This window comes from Peromyscus maniculatus, chromosome 1 (assembly GCF_049852395.1).
Source record: "Peromyscus maniculatus bairdii isolate BWxNUB_F1_BW_parent chromosome 1, HU_Pman_BW_mat_3.1, whole genome shotgun sequence".
In the NCBI taxonomy this organism is placed as follows: domain Eukaryota; kingdom Metazoa; phylum Chordata; class Mammalia; order Rodentia; family Cricetidae; genus Peromyscus; species Peromyscus maniculatus.
Window position 1 is genome coordinate 159,187,776 of NC_134852.1, and position 19,801 is coordinate 159,207,576.

A 19,801-nucleotide genomic window follows, 5' to 3' on the forward strand; every position below is an offset into this window, starting at 1 on the left:
CCACCGGGTCAGGGAGTCGGGATTCGGGCTGGAGCCTCTGGGACAAGGGAGCATCCATGCTGTTGGGGGAGGGTCCAGAGGAGGCTGGGCGCCTTCTTGGCCCCGCCCCTAGCCCCGCCCCATTGCGGCGTTTTAGGGTCTCTTAGCAGGTGGCTACGATAAATCCGAAATCAGGGGAGTATTAGGGCTTAGGGCATTCGCAGACCGTTTAGGCGAGGGCAGCGGCATGTTCCTGGTTCTGGAGAAACTGACATCTATAAAGGGGCTGTTCTGAGGCTCACATTACCAAGACTGAAGTGTAGAGGAGGTCCTGCCTCCCTCGCCCAAAGCAGGGAGGGGCAATCTTCCGAAAGGGTTTTGAGGCCCCGGGTTTCACAGTGAGTCTAAACGGCCGGAAACTGTTACCTATCCCCTAGGCCAGCTTGTAAGGGACCCCAAGTGCTTGTGGGTGCCCCTCCCAAGTTCCTCCTCTCCTGGGCCCATGCATCTGGGCCTCCAGTTCCGAAGCTGCAGAGCACCTACCCAGTTTGCAGGTGCCCCTTCCCCTCTGGCCCAGGGAGGTGCCCCTCGCCCCACCTCTGGACTTCGAGCCTGGGTCTCCTGGGAGCCGCGTGTTCATTCATTCCTCACCCCATGAGGCTCCACTCGACCAAAAACAGCTCGCATTTTGTCCTAGCCCCTCCCCCAGGCCATCGCAAGGACCCGCAGCCCCACGCCCGCGACCTCCACCAGGCCGGGGCCGTTGCTGCCCGCAGGAAGACGCCCGGCCCGGGCAGGGTGAACCCCGTGGGAACGGTTTGTCTCGAAAACAGGAACCCGGGCCGGGGGGCTGGGCGGGGCGCCCCTTCCCCACCGCAGTCCGCTTCCTGCCCCTCCCGGCTTCCTCCGTGCGACACCCAGGCGGGGCGCAGAGCCTGGGGGTGTCGCGGTGGGGGAGGGCTACCGCACCAGGTCCCCACGCCACCAGTGGCGCAGCCCCCCGCCCGCGGCCACGCGCTCTGGGGCGGCAGGGGAGGGGTTAAGCTGCTGTAGGGCCCAAAGCGCGCGGGGCGAGAGGGGGAGTCCCCAGTGGAGGAGGCGCGGCGCGGGGCGCAGGGGCGGGGAGGGGGCGGGGCGGCGGGGCGCTGGGCCGTAGCGCGGAGAGCGGGCTGGAGCCGCAGCCGCAGCGAGGCCGGCGGGCGGGAGCGCACGGAGGTGGCGCGGGCCGGGCTGGGTGCGGGCTCCGCGCTGCGGGTCCCAAGAGTGAGTGAGCGAGCGTGCGCGCGCGGGCGGGGCGTGGGACACAGAGGGCGCGGTCCCTTGGGATCCCCTAGGGGCAGGCCGGCGGGGACTGCGGGTGGGTGGGGAATCTGCGGACCCGGTCCTGGGTAGGACAGAGCTTGCAGAAGGGCTAAGGCACTTAGAGCCACCCGCGGGAGGGGGGAGTCCGTGGCACACCGGTGCTAGCCTGACACGTCTCTACCAGGCCCTTCCATGCAAGTCCCCATTTGACAGATGGGAAAATTGAGGTTCAGAGAGGCCAAATGATTCTCAAGGTCACCCGGCTAGGAAGCGAATGGCTCTGAGGAGAAGTCCTCGGGAGGACTTCCTAATGTGGGGGAGTTTGTGGTAGGGCAAAGTCTCTTTCCTCGGGGCCAGGCTCTGGCAAGGTCCAGGGTGTGTGGAACCCCGGGCCCTGAGGCTGTGTGTCCTGGAGCATGATTGAAGGGGGAGGGGCGGCGAAATGGGTGTGTGCGCAACCACGGGGGTATGTGCATGTGTGTGGGAGTGCACATGGGTGGAGATGCACTGTCTTTGCGTGTGTGCACACGTGTACAGATGTCAGAGCTACTGTGGCTGAGGGATCAGAGGCTGGGCTCGTTCAAGTGAACCGAAGGTCTGGGAGGAGAACTGCGTGCAGGTTTGGATTCTGGAGTAAAGGACCTGGGTATGTGTGGCTGGAGATTTTCATTGCAGGTGTGCATGGGGTGTGGGTGCCATTGTGTGTGACAGGATGGGAGGTGAGTGTCTGTGACCCTGATGTGTGTGAGAAGGGTCTTCTTGCTCTTTATGTAGGTCATTGGCCTCCGGCAGATAACTTGTCTAGAGAATGGGTGTTTGTCCCTGTATGGATGCTTATAGTCCCGCTGGTGGCCAGGGTTACTTAATGGTGTCATGCAGGCCATGGCCACCCCCATGGCGCTAGCGGCCCCTTCTGGGCACTCTCCTTGGTGCTCTCACGCACAATTTAACTATGCAGCAGGATGGGTAGGAAGGAGGTCAGGAGCCCAGGCTATATGAAATATATGACAATCCTGGAGGGGCTGAGCCGGCACCCCTGGGACCTTCGTCCATGTGGCTTGGGAGCCCACGGTTCCCAGGCTCTGGCTTCCCACTGACACCTCCCAGCCGCAGTGGGCTACCCTCACCCCCGCCCCAGGAATGTTCTTCTCCACTCCGGCCCTCCCCACAAGGGCAGGCCCCTGGGGGATGCTACGGCCCCGCCTCCCACTCGCGGGGAGCCCAGGAGGGGGCAATGTGGGCAGGACGCCTGGGTTCTCTCCTCCCTCCTCCCATCCCAGGGAGAAATTCCTCCGAGGTCCCCTCAGGCACTGGGTTCCCAAAATAACCCTGCGGGGGAAGGGAGGCTGTTAAGGGAGGGGAAGCAGGAGGAGCGCAGAACCGAGCTGCGGGGTGCTGCAGGTGCCTGTGGGGAGCAAGCGCTAGGAAAGGAGGGCCCGCCAGGAGGCTTAGGGCACCATCTAACCCCTGGGCTCCTGGCTCGTCCCTTATTCTGGTAGAGCCCTTCTACCTTCCCGCGACTCCGCGGGTGGGCCGGAAGCCTCTCTGGCTAGTCCATTTCCCAACTAGCGGGTTGCACCATCCCGGGGCAGGACCGTTTAACCCCGGGAGTGGCAGCAGCAGGCAACTCCGCCCCTGCCCAGCAGGGGGCGTGCCCGCTCCGCCCCGTTCCTATGCGCCCCGCGCTCCGTCGGTGCCTCCGCTGACTCCCACTCTGCTTCTCCCAGGACAAGGGTAGGGTTCGAACCCCGTGGGAGGCTTTCGGACCGTAGCTCGGGCCCAGCCCACCGGCACCGGCGGCCATGGCGAGCACTCTGGACTTGGACAAGGGTTGCACCGTAGAGGAGCTGCTCAGAGGCTGCATCGAAGCCTTTGGTGAGTTGCCTGCAGCACGAGGGGGCACACCAAGCCTGAAGCAGACCCTGGCCAGGACCTACCCAGGCTCCCATCCTGCAGTCCACTTAACGAAAGTCTCTCTTCTTTGCAGAGAAGTGTCCAAATAGACCCCTTATCCACACGGCAGGGAATTGGGGGGCCGGGGAGGTCCCAACTCTGATCCGGGAGGGGCATTATCTGTCTCCCTGGGGGATCCGGAGGAACTCTCTATCTCTAGCCTGGGAACTGTTTCCGGCAGATGGGGGTTGGTTTATCTGGTGAAGGGGTGCCCCCTCCCCCAGCACTCAGGAAATGACCTCTGGATTCTTGACCCTGGGGAACCCAGGCTCCTTCCGCCCCAGCTGGTTCCCCTCTGGACTATGGGGCTTGCTCCAAGCTCCCCTCCTCCAGCTCCTGGATCCTATGGTACCCCTTGCCCACCCAGACTTCTTTCTGAACTTTGACCTCCTGGCTTTGGAGTGCTGGGAAAAACAGTAGGTGGGCGGGGTCAGGAGTGCAGACCCGGGGACCTGACCCCAGCCTGCAGACCAGGCTGCAGACAAGGCTTTGGTATCTGAGCCTCCGGACCAAGGGTCAGCCGTCTTCGCTTTGACTTTTGGAGCAGATGACTCCGGAAAGGTGCGCGATCCGCAGCTAGTGCGCATGTTTCTCATGATGCACCCCTGGTACATACCTTCCTCCCAGCTGGCCGCGAAACTGCTCCACTTATATCCTTGGCGGGAATGGCTGAGGCCCGGTTGTTGGGTCCCTGAGTCCATCCTGCTTGGTTTGCTCAGGGCCTTACATCCTGGAGTGCAGGCCTTGCCTATATCCCACAATTCAGACACCGTCCTGCCATCTCCTAGGGCCTAGGCTTTGTCCTGTACCTAGCTGAGGACCCGGTCTCTTCTGTAACCTAGGCCTTGCCCTCGCCCTCCCCTAAGGTCTTGGATCTGTCCCTGCTCTGTCCAGGGACCTCTTCTTGCCCTTCTCCGAGGCCGGGTCCTCCTCTCCACCTATGGTGGAGTCCAACCCTCTACCTCCATCTGTGGCTGCTCCTGCAGTGTTCTTACCCCCTTCCCCAATCCTCCTGGAACCCAGGCTTTGGCTAGAGTCCCACCCCTGGGTTCTCAGGTCCCACCCTCTGCTCCTGTTTCTAGCCTTAGGTTTCATGCTGTTGTCCTTAACTCTCCCTTACCTATCAGCAGTCCCGGAAGGACAACTCCAATTCTCTACAGGTGAAAACGTGTCACCTGGTCAGGTGAGTCTGGGTCCTGGCCCCTCTTCTTGCTGCCTTTCTCAAGCTTCAGGTGGGCTGCAGGAGTGGACAGCGTCCAGGGAATCGACCACGTGGGTTTGCCAGTGGATGCTGTCCAGGTGTGCTGCTGGCCTTGTTAGTTTCTGCTGCTGTGTGTTGGGGTTGGGGGATGGAGAAAGAAAGAAAGCACTGGAGGATAGGGTGGGTGGGGTGGGTGGGTGTTCTGACAGAACATGCTTTGAGACATTTTACCTCACTCTTTGGGGGGTGAATACAGTCTTTTTGTTTTGTTTTGTTTTTTGTTTTTGGTTTTTGGAGACAGGGTTTCTCTGCGTAGCTTTGCGCCTTTCCTGGAACTCGCTTTGGAGACCAGGCTGGCCTCGAACTCACAGAGATCCGCCTGCCTCTGCCTCCCGAGTGCTGGGATTAAAAGCGTGTGCCACCACCGCCCGGCCCTTGTTTTTGTTTTTCGAGACAGGGTTTCTCTGGGTAGTTTTGGTGCCTGTCCTGGATCTCGCTCTGTAGACCAGGCTGGCCTCGAACTCACAGAGACCCGCCCGGCTCTGCCTCCCCGAGTGCTGGAATTAAAGGCGTGAATACAGTCTTCACAGTTGCTTCCCTTGCCCACTTGGCGATGGGGAGGGAGGGAGGGAGGGCTGGAGGGCGGGCTGCCTTCGGTGACTTGACTCTGCCTGCCCCTCCACCAGGTACTGGATCTCAGCGTTCCCTGCAGAGTTTGACTTGAACCCAGAGCTGGCTGAGCAGATCAAGGAGCTGAAGGCCCTGCTAGACCAAGAAGGGAGCCGAAGGCACAGCAGCCTCATCGACATCGAGAGCGTGTGCGTGGGGGGAGCTCAGGGGCCACTAAGCTTCCTACACCATCTGTGCTTAATAAATGTCTGTTCAACTGAATGAGTGAGGGTCATGTCACTCTCTTGCTTGAAAACCTTCCATGACTCCCTGTCACCTTCAAGACACCTCCAGCTATTAAGGCCTTTCGTGGTGTCAGGCTAGCCTGACGTTCCTGCCCTGTCTCCCACGGCCTACCCTGCATCCCACACACTTCATACTGCGGCTGTTTGGGTCCACGTGCCATTGTCTGTGTCCCGCATCCTTCTTCTCCATGGTACTCGCTCTTGTTGCCCTGTCTCCTCCATTGTCACCAGACTCAGCACGAGTGTGACGTCCCTGCCTGGTGAGGGTGTGCTACTCCTCCGGGGCAGAATTGGCCACTCTGTCCTTTTTTCCCGAGATGCTTTGTGCAGACGGCTGCCCAGAGCACTGGGAACATGTGTCCCACTGTTTGGTGATGGCGTGTTTCTGTGTCTGTCTCCCCCGGTAGATTGTGAGCTCCTCGAGGGCAGGATCCGTGTCTTGTTCGTCTCTGTACCCCAGCACCTAGCACAGAGTACGTTGTCCATCAGTGTGCTGAGCGCGTGGCGGAGGGGGCGTGCGCAGGAGTTGCTGGGACTTGGGGATGTTAGTGCTTAGGACGGTGGCTCCTGCTGTTCAGGTCCCAAGTCAGTTTGAGTGGCATGTCTGAGTGCGTGTGGGGTCACAGGAGGCAGGGGACATCTCCAGGACATCCAGGGCTCACTACCCCTGCTCCCCCAGCCCCACCTACAAGTGGAAGCGGCAGGTGACCCAGCGGAACCCCGTGGAACAGAAAAAGCGCAAGATGTCCCTGCTTTTTGACCACTTGGAGCCCTTGGAGCTGGCAGAGCATCTCACCTACTTGGAGTACCGCTCCTTCTGCAAGATCCTGGTGTGGCCTGAAGGCTTGTGGTTGGGGTGCAGTGTGGGTTGAGAAGGGGGTTCCAGAAAGGACTAAGACTCGGGGATAGGCTGGCTCCCAAGGATGGTTGGGTGGTTCCATTAATTGACAAGGGGAGGGTGAGCGATGGGAGAGGCCAGCAGGGCACTCAGGCCAAGTCCACCCTGCCTGCAGTTCCAGGACTATCACAGCTTTGTGACTCACGGCTGCACCGTAGACAACCCCGTCCTGGAGCGATTCATCTCCCTCTTCAACAGCGTCTCACAGTGGGTCCAGCTCATGATCCTCAGCAAGCCCACAGCCACACAGCGGGCACTGGTCATCACACACTTCGTGCATGTAGCAGAGGTGCCCACTTTCCCTGCGTGCCCAGCCTCCCATCAAGCCCTTCCCCTTCTCTCCAGAGGGGTGGCCGGGGTGACACGCTGCCTCCCCCTCTCTCTTTGCCTCCCAGAAACTGCTGCAGCTGCAGAACTTCAACACACTGATGGCTGTTGTCGGAGGCCTGAGCCACAGCTCCATCTCACGCCTCAAGGAGACCCACAGCCACGTCAGCCCTGAGACCATCAAGGTACCTGGCTTGGGAGGGGCCTAGGCTTCTCAGTTGCAGCCTTCCCAGTGCAGTGCTGGGGCCTGGGCATGACAGTTCTTGTCTGACAGTTGAGGAAACTGAGGCTTGGAGGAGGGAGTAAGAGCTCTAAGCTGGCTGGGCGGTGGTGGCGCACGCCTTTAATCTCAGCACTCTGGAGGCAGAGGCGGGCGGATCTCTGTGAGTTCGAGGCCAGCCTGCTCTACAGCGCAAGATCCAGGACAGGCTCCAAAGCTAATTTTTTTTTTTAAAATTTTATGTGCGTTTATATGTGCATGTATAGCTAGGACAGGCTCCAAAGCTATTTTTTTTTTTAATTTTATGTGTGTTTATATGTGCATGTATAGCCAGGACAGGCTCCAAAGCTATTTTTTTTAAATTTTATGTGTGTTTATATGTGCATGTATAGCATAGGTGCATGCAGGAGAACAAAGGTCACCTTGATTTTCTTCCTCTGTCACTCGCTTCATTTGGACTTTTTGAAGTTCTTAGTAATTTGTTTTATTGATGGGTGTGTGTGTATGCCACATATATTCGTGTGCCCATGGAGACCAGATGGATCCTTGGGAGCTGGAGCTGTAGGCATGTGAGCTGCCTGACACGGATCCTGAAAACAGAACCGGACGCCCAGCAAGGGCTCTGAGCCTCTTCTCCAGCCCCATCTGATCTTGCCATAGGGTCTTTTACTGGATGCAGAACTCACTCACTGGCCAACGAGCTCCAAAATGTCTCTCTCCACCCACTGAGTGCCCTGGTTACAGACATGTATACAACTGTGCCTGGCTTTTATGTGGGTGCCAGGGACCCACACTTGGGTCCTCATGCTTACATGGTAGACACTTTACTGATGAGCCATTTCCCCAGTGGCTACATCATGAGACCCTGTCTCAGAAAAAAATAATAATAAAAGGGGAAAGCCGCTATATAGTTTAAAAAGTAGAATACTGAGGTCTGGAGAGGTGGCTCAGTGGTTAATAGCATTTGTTGCTCTTGCAGAGGACCCAGGTTCAGTGCCTAGCACCTACGAATTGGCTCAGGGTACCAGGCACGCACACAGCACACATACATACATACAGGCAGAACATCCCACATGCATAGGATACAATTTATTTATCTATCTATTTTTTTTGTGGGTTTTCTAAGACAGAATTTCTCTGCATAGCCTTGGCTATCCTGGAACTCACTCTGTAGACCAGGCTATCCTTTAACTCAGAGATCCACCTGCCTCTGCCTCCTAAGTGCTGGGACTAAAGGTGTGTGCCACCACTGCCCGGCAATACATCTTAAAAAAAAAAAAAAAAAAAAGACTGTTGGCTGGAGTGTGCTCAGGGGTCGTGTGCACTTGAAGACCCTGGGCTCTGACCAAGCACCAAGTCCAAACCAACAGAGCCCAGAAAACATTGTTGCTCCTTAAAAGATGATAAGGTAACCCCTGCCCAAGCAGCAGGGGGCAGGGTCAGGACCTCCATGGTGAAGGCTTTCCTTTTCTTTAGTTTAACTGTGTGTGCATCCCAGAACAAAATGTTGGGCTTTTTGTTGCCTGTTTCCAACTTCTTCTGAGTAGACGCATACCCGATGTTATGTCTCAGGTCCTTTTATTCTGCCCAGATGGGCGTGGCTTGCCATCTTGTGGTGTGGGGCAATTGCTCTTTTTTGTTGTCTCATGTTATTGTAAATCTGTCCTAATTTAGCATTTGATGTATTGTTGAACATTTGAGAGTTTTCTTTATTATTATTATTATTATTATTATTATTATTATTATTATTATTATTATTTGGTTTTTCAAGACAGGGTTTCTCTGTGTAGTTTTGGTGCCTGTCCTGGATCTTGCTCTGTAGACCAGGCTGGCCTCGAACTCACAGAGATCCACCTGGCTCTCAATCATCTTGTCAGCTTCTTTCTCTCTTTTCTTCTCTGTCTCTCCCTCTTTTTATTTATTTCTTTGATTCAGGGTCTCACGGTGTAGCTCTGGCTATACTGGAATTCCCTATGGTAGACCAGGCTGGCCTTGAACCCACAGAGATATGCCTGCCTCTGCCTTTCCAGTGCACTTTCACGCTGTTTTCGAGATTGGGTCTCATATATCCCAGGCTGTCCTTGAACTTGCTGTGTGACCAAGGATGATGCTCTCAGCAGAGACATACACCGCCACACCTGATTATGTGGTGTTAGGGATCAAACCCAGGGCCTTATGCACAATAGGCAAGCACTATACCAATTGAACTGCATCCCCCATCTCAAGCTTTTCTTTGAAGGACCCTACCACCACTTTTTTTCCTGGAGACAGGGTTTCTCTGTGTAGCCCTGGCTGTCCTGGAACTAGCTCTGCAGATCAGGGTGGCCTTGAACTCAAAGCCTTTTCAAGATTTATTTATTATGTATACAGTGTTCTGTCTGTCTGTATGCTGCCAGAAGGGGGCACCAGACTTCATTGTAGATGGTTGCGAGCCACCATGTGGTTGCTGGGAATTGAACTCAGGACCTCAGGAAGAGCAGCCTGTCCTTTTAACCTCTGAGCCATCTCTCCAGCCACTTTTCGAGACAAGGTTTTGTTGTATAATCCTGGCTAGCTTGGGACTCATGTAGATGGGACTGGTTTTGAATTTATAAATTCAGGCCTGCTGGGATTCCGGCCTTATGTGACCGTGCTCAGTATAAGTTTTCCCACTATTTACCATCACCAGACACCGTGTGTAATAACATCCTTCTTGGTCAATAGGCCTGTGTTTAAATGTTGATAACCTGTGCTCAGCCCTGGTGTAGATGCATGGTAGCTCATAGTTGTTCCCTTGGACTCATAACCTATGAGTTCTGACCCCTGGAGTGTGAGAGAGCCGTATTGGAAGCTAATAAGGGAGGATTTGACTTTTTTGCCTATCCTTGACCTTGCTCCCCATCCATTCCCACAGTTCTAGGGCTGAGGTGGGAGGACAGCTGAGGTGTGTGTGAGTGACACTCTGACTTTTCCCCCCAGCTCTGGGAAGGTCTGACAGAATTAGTGACAGCCACTGGCAACTACAGCAACTACCGGCGCAGGCTGGCAGCCTGCGTGGGCTTCCGCTTCCCTATCCTGGGTGTGCACCTCAAGGATCTGGTGGCCCTGCAGCTGGCGCTGCCTGACTGGCTGGACCCGGGTCGGACCAGGCTCAATGGAGCCAAGATGAGGCAGCTTTTTAGCATTCTGGAGGAGTTGGCCATGGTGACCAGCCTGCGACCTCCAGTGCAAGCCAACCCTGACCTGCTGAGTCTGCTCACGGTGAGGGGCTGGGCACAGTGTCTACATATGCATTTGCTATGGGCATGTTGGGTTCTGAACAAGGGGCGGAGGTTTAGCCTGGTCTCTGAGGTTTGCACTGAACCCTGAGGTGGTTCCAAGGCTGGGCTGAGACACAGATCTGTGGTCTGATCCCAAGGCTGCTGTGTGGACCATGGGCTGGGTCTGAGGCTGGGCCTGAGTCCCTTGGTCCTAAGTTGAGCTCCTGGCAGTGGATAGGACTAAGCTGTGGATTTGGTGGATGACATGAGTGATTTCTAATGTGGTCCTGGCTCCTGAGTGAAGTTTCTTTTAGTATTGATTAATTTAGCTTTTGGAGACAGGATCTCACTCTGTAAGCCAGGCTGACACAAACTTACTGAGGAGCCTCGGCTAGCTTTGAACTCGTGGTGGTCTCTTCGCCTGAGCCTGCAGAGTGCTTGGATCGCAGGGACCGTGCCCAGCTTTGGGCAAAGGTTCTGACTCCATGTCTTGGCTGATATTTTGCCAGTGTGTTGTTTTTCAAGTTTGCTCAGCCGGGCGGTGGCGGCGCATGCCTTTAATCCCAGCACTCGGGAGGCAGAGCCAGGCGGATCTCTGTGAGTTTGAGGCCAGCCTGGTCTACAGAGTGAGATCCAGGAAAGGCACAAAGCTACACAGAGAAACCCTGTCTAGAAAAACCAAAATAAATAAATAAATAAATAAATAAATAAATAAATAAATAAATAAATGATAAAGTTTGCTCTGTGGGCCGGCTGGCATGGGAGTGGTTGGGGTGTTTTCTAAGGTGGCCTTTGTCCTGAGTCTAGCTTTCCCATCAGGCTCTGGGCAGACTGGTAGTCCTATGGCTCTGGGTTTGTAGCTCCCACGTGAGAGGGGAGCAGGAACCTGAGGGTATTACTAGACCTATGTGTCCTAGGTGTCCCTGGATCAGTACCAGACAGAGGATGAGCTGTATCAGCTCTCCCTGCAGCGTGAACCACGCTCCAAGTCATCGGTAAGGGGGCCCCTCACCCCTCACTTTGCACTTGAGGATCCTGCGCGCGCGGGGGGGGGGGGGGGGAGAATTACAAGGACAGAAAGAACGTTCCCCATCCGCTACACCCACCTACTTGCTTGACAGTGGAATCCTGGGCCTGGGGGTGGGATTGGCTTTGGGCAGGCACTTTCTATTTATTGGAGCCTTTGGTTCATTCCCACTCCGGGCCTGGCTCAGACCTGACCGTTCCCACAGCCAACCAGCCCCACCAGCTGCACCCCACCTCCCCGACCTCCTGTGCTGGAAGAGTGGACCTCAGTTGCCAAGCCTAAGCTGGACCAGGCCTTGGTGGCAGAGCACATAGAGAAGATGGTAGAGGTGAGCGGTCTGGAGGGTGAGGGAATCTGCTGGAAGCAGGGGTCCATGAAGCTAGTTTCTCCAGAGCCTTGTCCTGGGAGCCACTGCTGTATCTGAAGGCCTGTGCTCTGACCATTCCCCAGGAGGCACAGAGCACAGCACGCTAGCTGCATTATGGGCTGGTGAGAGGCAGGCCTAAAAGGACATGGGGAGACATCTCTGATGCTCTGCATCATATAGACTGGGCTCAGACGGTCCTTTTAATTCTCCCTTCTCCTGGCCTTGTATGTTCCTCTGTAGTCTGTGTTCCGGAACTTCGACGTCGATGGGGATGGCCACATCTCCCAGGAGGAGTTCCAGATCATCCGGGGCAACTTTCCTTATCTCAGCGCCTTTGGGGACCTGGATCAGAACCAGTGAGGAGGACTAGGGCCTGGGGGGTGGGGTAGAGGGAAGGCATCAACCCACTTCCCCTTGGGCTCCACTTCTTGAGTGTGCAGAGAGCAAGGCCTTGCCTGGGGAGCTGCCCGTGCGCTTGGGGTGGGAGGAAGCTGCCGGCCATAGAGGGATAGCGTTACCTTGCTAGTCTGGACAGATGGGGGAGCCCCACCTGAGCCTTGCAAAGAACACTATTTTATTTGTGGAGCTCACAGCTGCCGAGAGTGTGGGGAAGCTGAGCCCCTGGGTAGCTGGCTTTAATGAACAGTAAAGAAAGGCCGTAATTAGCAGCACCCACTTGCTTATCCACAATTCATATGCTGACAATTTGGAAAAACATCTGGTTCTCTGAAGCAGGTTAAATGTGCCCTCCGTAACCATGTTTATGCCCCATTTTTGCTGAGATGACAAAAACCCAGTCAAAATTTACAGTCCATCCCAGGTTGATTTATTTTTAAATGTGACCTGTATTTCAAAACTATGTGGTTTGGGGGCTGGGAATGTGTCTCAGTTGGTAGAGTGTCTGCAGAGCATGCAGTAAACCCTGGGTTTCATCTTTACTGCTGTGTAACAGGGCATGGTGACACTCTCCTGGAATCCCAGCATTTGGGAGGTGGAAGCAGGAGAGGCCAAAGCTCTAAGTCATCTTCAACTACGTAGCAAATTTGAAGCTAGCCTGGGCTACATGAGGCTCTGTCTGAAAAGAAAAGTTTATTATTGTTCCCACATTGCAAAAATTTATGGTAAGAACAGAATCCAGGTAGTCAATTCCCAGTGAACAAAGTGTTTAAAGTAAGTGCATGTTAAAAAACAAAAACAAAAACAAAAAAGCAGGGCCTTTAATCCCAGCATTGGTGGAGGAGGGTCAGAGGCAGGAGGGTCTCTGGGAGTTTGAGGACAACCTGTTCTACACAGAGGGAAAAAAAAAAGTAAACTAATGTTCCAGTCCTCATTATGTAGCCCAGGCTAGCTTGAACTCATTATCTAGCTCAGGCTGGCCTCAAACTCAGAGCGATCCTTCTTTATTTTTCCTAGTGCTGGGATCACAAGTGTGTGCCACCCTGCCTGGCTGCTTCCATCCTTTTTGGCACGCATGTAAAATAGATGCAGATTTTGGTCTGAAGTGTATTTCATAGACAAACAGGATTCACGTGTTTATCTATTCCCAGTCATGGCCAGATTGCAACAGAAGCATCCAGTTTCATGTTTTCTCCCTGGGCTGGTGGGTGGGTTTGTTTGTTTGTTTGTTTGTTTGTTTGTTTGTTTTTCTGGGCTCTTAACCCTGAAGGCTGCAGCTTCATGGAGCCTCAGCCCTAAGACTCAACCTTTTATAAGCTCAGACAGCTAATTGGCCACCAAACCTCATTATTGGGCTCATAAAGAGAGAAGAGGCTATTTACCTGGGATGGAGGTCAGCGGCAGCTCCTGGGCTTAGCATGCTCAAGGCCCTGGGTCTCATCTCCAGCTCCCTTAGAATTCAGAAGATCAGTCCCAGCTCACTGCTTCTTTTGAGTTCGTTATCCCCGCCCCTTATACTTTTTTTTTTTTTTTTTAAAGTTGTTTAAGACAAGGTTGCTATGTATCCCAGGCCAGTCTTGAACTGACTCTGTAGTAAGGCCTGGTGTTGAACTTGTGACTCTCCTGCCTTGGCCTCCCCAGGACTCCTCTGATGAGAGGAATTGTGTGTAACCACCATGTCTGGCTTCTGAAGCTCTCTATTTCTGGAATTTGAAGATTTCTATCTCTTATTGCAAAATCATCTATGCATTAAAAAAACTGTTGATTACTTTTGTTATTATTTTACTTATTTATTTACTTCCTTTTTTTTGGAGACAGGGTCTCACTCTAGCTTAGGCTGGCTGGGAACGTATTATGTAGCCCAGCTGGCCATACAATCTTGGCCTCCAGAGTGCTGGAATTCCAGGGGTGAGCCACCCCGGCCCACATTTTAGTTCTTTTCTGTGCTGAGTATTGAACCCAGGGCCTTATGCATACCAGGCAAGCACTTCAGCCCTGAGCCACATCCCAGGCTTGTTTTTAATCTTTGTTCTCTGCAGTATCACACACATCTTTCCACATGGATTCATGTAAGGGTGCATCATTTTATTTATTTATTTATTTATTTATTTATTTATTTATTTATTTATTTATTTATTTATTTTGGGATTCTGGGTATTGAACTGGGGCTTCATGTTCCAGGCAAGCACTCTGCTGCTGGGCTGTGGTGTCCATTCTTTAGAGGACTGCACTGTGTGGCCAGCCACCCCTTCACCTGTGCCTCTTCCAACTGATGCGAATGTAGATGGTCCAGTGCTGCTCTGTAATGATCTGTCTGTCCCGCTTCTGGGAAAGTCTTGGTGTCTACTTTCTTGGGCCAGTGTTTCTGGAGGAGAGATTCCTAGAAGTGGGCTCACTGGATCCAAAGCAATGTACATTCTGAGTTAGGAGAGAGAGCTTGCCAACTGACCTCAGACGAGGTCGCACCCTGTCAGCCGTGCCCAAGTGTGCCTGGTCCCCACTTCCTTGCCAGGAGCGGAGGCTATAATAAGCCCAATGGTTTTGCCAGTTGAGTTGGAAAATGGTGTCTTTGTTAATTTGCATTTCTCCAACCCAACGGAGACTGTCTATTCATATGTTTATTGGCCACTTATATTTCTTCTGTTAATTGTTCATATTCTTTGTCATCCTGCTGGGTTTGTGCATCTTCCCGTTGATTTCTGGAATCTGTACTAATGGATATTAACCCCTTGCTGTTGAGTTTGCAAATATTTTCTTATTGTCTGTCACTGATGTTGTCTTTTTCCATATAAAAAAAATTTTTTTTAAAGCTTTGTGTGTTTGATATGTCAACCTTTTCTTTGATGGCATTTTGGATTTGTATGATGTGTAGAAAGGCCCTCTGCTCAAGGTCACAAAACAATTCTCAAATCTTACTTTCATGATTTTATGTATTCATCTGTGTCTCATGCAAGGAGATTGTGGTTTTCATGTAGTTTACATATGTCATATAAAGTCTATCTATCTATCTATCTATCTATCTATCTATCTATCTATTGTTTTTTTAAGACAAAGTTTCTCTGTGTAGCTCTGGCTGTCCTGGAACTTGCTCTGTAGACCAGGTTGGCCTCGTATTTACAGAGATCCGCCTGTCTCTGCCTCCTGAGTACTGGGATTAAAGGGCTGTGCCACCACTGCCTAGCTAAAGTCTATATTTTATTTTATTTATTTTTTAAATAAATCACCATTTGCCCCATTGAGATGAAAGTTCTTTATCATCATATCATAGAACATTAAGTTTCAAATAAGGGCCAGCAGTGGAAGTGACAGCCACCAAGAAGTGACCAAGGAGTGGGATGGGGTGGCACATGCCTGTAATTCTAGCTTCTGAGAGACTGAGGCAGGAGGATGAGGAGTTCAAGGTCAGACTGGGCTATAATAGCAAGTTTGAGGTCAGCTTCAGCTACAAGAGACCGGAATGGCTTTTTTTTTTTTTTTTAATCCTAGCACTTGGGAGACAGGCAGGCAGATCTCTGTAAGTTCTGACCCAGCCTGGTCTACATAGTAAATTCCAGACCAGCTAGGGCTATGTAATGAGAGCCTGTCTCAAAAAGACAAACAAAAAGCTGCGGGGAGGGGGATTTCTCAGATTAAAATGTAAAAAATAGAAAAAAAGAGAAATGACTGAGGACCCACCTGGCCACTTGGACACCTGCATGCATTTTCTCCTTTGACTCTCAACAATACATGGGACACAGTAAGTAGGGTTACGCCTGGATGGAGATGAGGAAATTCTAGCACAAGGAGATTAGCCAGCCTGAGGTCACAGGGCCGAGAAGTAGAGCTGAGGTTGTTTTTATGGGGGACCGGGTGTTTGAAATGGAATTTCTCTGTGTAGCTCTGGCTATCCTGGAACTCACTATGCAGACTTGGCTGGCCTTGAACTCTCATCAAAGGCATGAACCACTATGCCCAGCTAGAGCTGGGATCTGAACTGAGATCTATGCCTAGAACACACTGGAGCCTAAAATACATTTCTAGATGAAAAGGGGCCCTTGGGAAGCGGGGGTCTGGTGGAAACACTGGATCACAGGCGCAGCTGCCGGCATGCCCTTCAGAGTCCCCAGTTCTCAGGTCCCCTGCAGGTGTAGAGGTGTAGCGCAGAGCACACTGCGGGAACGGAGACGCCCAGCTTCTTTAGCTGACACCCCCTGCGAGATCCCCATTGTCCTGAGGAGGAAACCCTAGGGAAATGACTTGGCCAAGCCCACACTAGTTCGTGGTAGATGCTAAGTGCCCTCTTGTTTCTTGCACGGACCTTTTTCTCCTCCCGTGGGGTTGGGGAGGTCCACCCTGGCCCTAGGACTCGAGCTGAGATGTCCCCATGCCCACCAGGGATGGCTGCATCAGCCGGGAGGAGATGATCTCCTACTTCCTGCGCTCTAGCTCGGTGCTGGGCGGCCGCATGGGCTTCGTACACAACTTCCAGGAGAGCAACTCGCTACGCCCGGTTGCCTGTCGCCACTGCAAAGCTCTGGTGAGCGCCCGCTGCCCAGACTTACAGCGCTATCCATCTACCCTTCCAGCCCTAGCCTGCGGGCCCACGCCCCGCTCTTCTGCTGGCCTCTCCTCTGCCAGAGCGCTAGCCAACCCGCAAAAACACCTTGGTTCCCAGCCCCCAGTCCCTGTTCTCCAGATCTATAAAACCTTAAGCCCCCACCATGGTCCCCTCCTTTATTGCAGATCCTGGGCATCTACAAGCAGGGCCTCAAATGCAGAGGTAAGATAAAAATCGAACAAATGGCTTCTCTGCTGGACCAAGCTTTGGGTGGGAGAGTTCCTGTTGGCGTAGGGATTTTTATTTTGATGAGGACAATTTCCAGCAAGGGAAGTACATTGTAGCTAGAGAGGCACCCTGACTGACAGGAGGGGCTTGTCTTTGAAAAGACTGTGGAGGGGCAAGCTAGGAAAAGATACTTGGGAGAGGGCATAGAATAGGCTTGTAGTTTGATGAGGTGATTTCTCAGGAGCAAAGAACTCTGGGAGAAGCACAGGCCTGAGGGACGGGATGGAGCGTTTTCTGACCCGTGGCCCTCCTTGAGCGTCCCTTCTTCCCTCCCTCAGCTTGTGGTGTGAACTGCCACAAACAGTGCAAAGATCGCCTGTCCGTGGAGTGTCGCCGCAGGGCCCAGAGTGTGAGCCTGGAGGGCTCCGCACCCTCTCCCTCACCCACACATACCCACCATCGGGCCTTCAGCTTCTCCCTGCCTCGCCCAGGCAGGCGCAGCTCCCGGCCCCCAGGTAAGAGGGTCCCCAGGAATCAGTGTCATTGTGGCTTATAAATGGATAGGTAAGAGTGCCAGAAAGTGCCCAAAGAGCTCTTGACTTTCTGAGGGTGGCAGGGAGAGAGGCCCTAATTTAATTAATTAATTTTAAAAAGATTTATTTATTTATTTATTTATTTATTTATTTATTTATTTATTTATTTATTTATTTATTTATTATATACATGTATGTGTGAGGATGCCAGATCCCCTGGAATTGGCGACAGTTGTGAGCTGCCATGTGGGTTCTGAGAATTGAACCCAGGTCTGAGCCATCTCTCCAGCCCTAATTAATTTATTTTTGAGATAGAGTTTTACTATATAGCTCTAGCCAGCTCTGCTTCCCCAGTACTGGAATTAAAGGCATGTACCCTAATTTTAAAGAAGCTTCAAGATTCCAGTTGTACTTCTGTTTTGTTAGGGGGATTGGAGTTCCGTAAATTATTTGCATTTCTCTTTTTGCCTGTCATTATAAAAGTCCCTTCCCCCAATAACCTCTGGGTAGTACTCTTGGAATCTGCTGATTTTGATCAGTTTGCTGAAAAATCACTTGCCAAATGAGTATTTTCCCCGAGAACAGTCTGAACAATAAGCTAAACTGAGGTCCAAGGCAATTGGACCACAATCATTTGGGCTGCCGTAAGTCCTCAAAAAACAGAAAAGAGGAAGCTGTTTGCAGTCAGTCTTCAGATGTGCTGGACTCTAAACTGTGCAATACACACAAAATCGACGTTTAAGCAAACTGCACAGAGATGTGTGGGAAGAGCTGCGGCAGAAAGAAGCGTAGAATAAGCCTCGAAAATGGGGTCGTTTGGTCGTTCTGCGGATTGATTTTTGGAGGATGGGTCTGCTTCCAGGATGGGGATGGGATGAGAGCCTCCTGTGATGGGAGAAGGCTGCTGAGGACACAGGGACCCGGGGTGGATTTGTGGACAACTCTCCCATGCCTCTCCACAGAGATCCGAGAAGAGGAGGTACAGACGGTGGAGGATGGGGTGTTTGACATCCACTTATAAGATGGTGAGTCCTCCCTCCCCTTTGCAAGCTGCCACAGAGTCCTCCACAGAGGGCTGGGGTAGCTAGCCTAGGGGAGGGCCTAGAAAGTGACACTTCTCCCAACAGCCTGGGCAGGTGAGCTCATACTTTGACCAGGGGTTGTCTTCCTTACATCTTCTGTTTTTTCTCTTCCCAGCTGTGACTATCAAGGACTCATCCCTGCTTTGGAAGACTTGGAGCACAGCAGGGAGACTGGAGTTCCGGGGCAGGAGACTGGGCTGAGGGTGGGGGCTGAGGGTGGCATGCACTGAGGTCAGGGCCAGGGCTGGCGTCCCTAAGGTTGTACAGGTTCTTGTGAATATTTGTATCTTCCAGATGGAATAAAAAGGCCCGAATAATTAATCCGGACAATTAGCCTAAAATCCTCAGATGCTGTATTTCTAGGGACTGCACTGTTGGGGTCTAGAATTCCATAGGCTGGACAGGTTGCAACCTCATGTGCGTCTGGAACCTGGAGGTAATGAGGCCTTAGAAGCAGAAAGACCTCAGAACGCAAGGCTCTTGGGAAGGGTCTAGAACGGGAGGGGGTCCTGAATCTTGGGGGATTCTGAGCCTTGACACTAGTGAGTCTTTGCACCCTAGAATTGCTGGGCCTGGTACAACTTGAGTTTTCGACCCATAGGCAAAACTCCCCTGCCTTCCAGGTCACCTTCTGGGCCCTGGTTGAATACTCCAGTGTCAGGGTGCTCTTGGCAGGAGGAGGAGGAGGGCCGCCCAGGGGGCAGGCTGTGGAGAGAGAGCTGAGAGCCAGGAGGGGTGGTGACAGCTAGAGGCTGGGGCTGGTGCGCCTCAGGGTGGGGGCTGAGCTCTATGGTCACGCAGCCCCTTGGCCTGGCGCTGCTGACAGCCGGAAAGACAGCGACTTCCAGAGGAAATGCATATTGATCCTGCTCAGCTCCGGAGGCCTCTCCTAACCTAAGCTTGCTCTTCCCTCCTGAGTTGGCAGCGTGGAGAACCTGGGGGTGGGTGGGTGTCACCATTAACTGAGTAAGGCCAAGGCCATTTCTAAGGCTGTGCTGGGACAGGAGGATGGTCCATGGGGGTCACCCAGAGGATCTAGAGCCTGCCCAGCCTGGCCCTAGGGTCAGGAGGTACCTGATAGCAATCCTGAGAAAGGGAGTTACCTCTCCAGATTTCCACACTGCAGGATGCCCTAGAGCAGCTGCTGGATTGTTCTGGGAGTAGAGAAGAGCACCCAAACTCCCTACCTGCACATCATCCTGTTCTGCAGACCCGGCTGTGGTCTCGGGTTCCTTGGAGAAGCACTGTCCCACTGTCCCAGAGCCCCACTTCCTGCCCATCTCTACCTTTTGACTCCACTTCCCCTGGCCTCCTAGTCCTTATTTTGGGCCACCTCGTTCTCCTGACCTGTCACAAGGATCATCAGCTTTAGTCCCGTCCCTCATCGAGTCCCCTACATTGCCTCTCCTTCTGTCCTCAGCCCCCTCCTGCCCTTCCCCCTCTGGAGGCTGTAATATCCGTTTCACGATTTGGGGGCTGAGTTGCTATAACAACAGACGGCGATTGTGCTGTGAAGAGCAGCTCGCTCCTGCTCTGCCAGCCTGCCTCCCGCTGCCTCCATCCCTGCAGCCTGGCCGGCTCCCCAGCCCACCCCCAGC

The 19,801-nt window shown here is 53.1% G+C and overlaps 1 protein-coding gene across 5 annotated transcripts; it reads left to right on the forward strand.

Annotated features, from left to right (window-relative positions):
• The first annotated feature begins 665 nt into the window (after positions 1-665).
• On the forward strand, positions 666-18,544 carry Rasgrp2 (RAS guanyl releasing protein 2). Of its 5 annotated transcripts, none has more exons than XM_015999135.3 (17): positions 666-795; positions 3,009-3,156; positions 3,782-3,884; positions 4,355-4,417; positions 5,122-5,253; positions 6,029-6,179; positions 6,363-6,536; positions 6,643-6,759; positions 9,753-10,034; positions 10,951-11,028; positions 11,266-11,388; positions 11,668-11,783; positions 16,198-16,339; positions 16,546-16,582; positions 16,927-17,103; positions 18,084-18,146; positions 18,319-18,544. In XM_015999135.3, the coding sequence occupies exons 2-16, from the start codon at positions 3,084-3,086 to the stop codon at positions 18,140-18,142; spliced, it is 1,827 nt and encodes a 608-aa protein (XP_015854621.1). In that variant the 5' UTR covers positions 666-795; positions 3,009-3,083; the 3' UTR covers positions 18,143-18,146; positions 18,319-18,544. The 5 variants fall into 5 exon arrangements, with proteins under 5 accessions (XP_015854621.1, XP_076414310.1, XP_006980769.1 ...); XM_076558195.1 differs by lacking the exon at positions 666-795 and adding an exon at positions 1,125-1,242; XM_006980707.4 differs by lacking the exon at positions 666-795 and adding an exon at positions 1,798-1,927.
• The last annotated feature ends 1,257 nt before the right edge of the window (positions 18,545-19,801 follow it).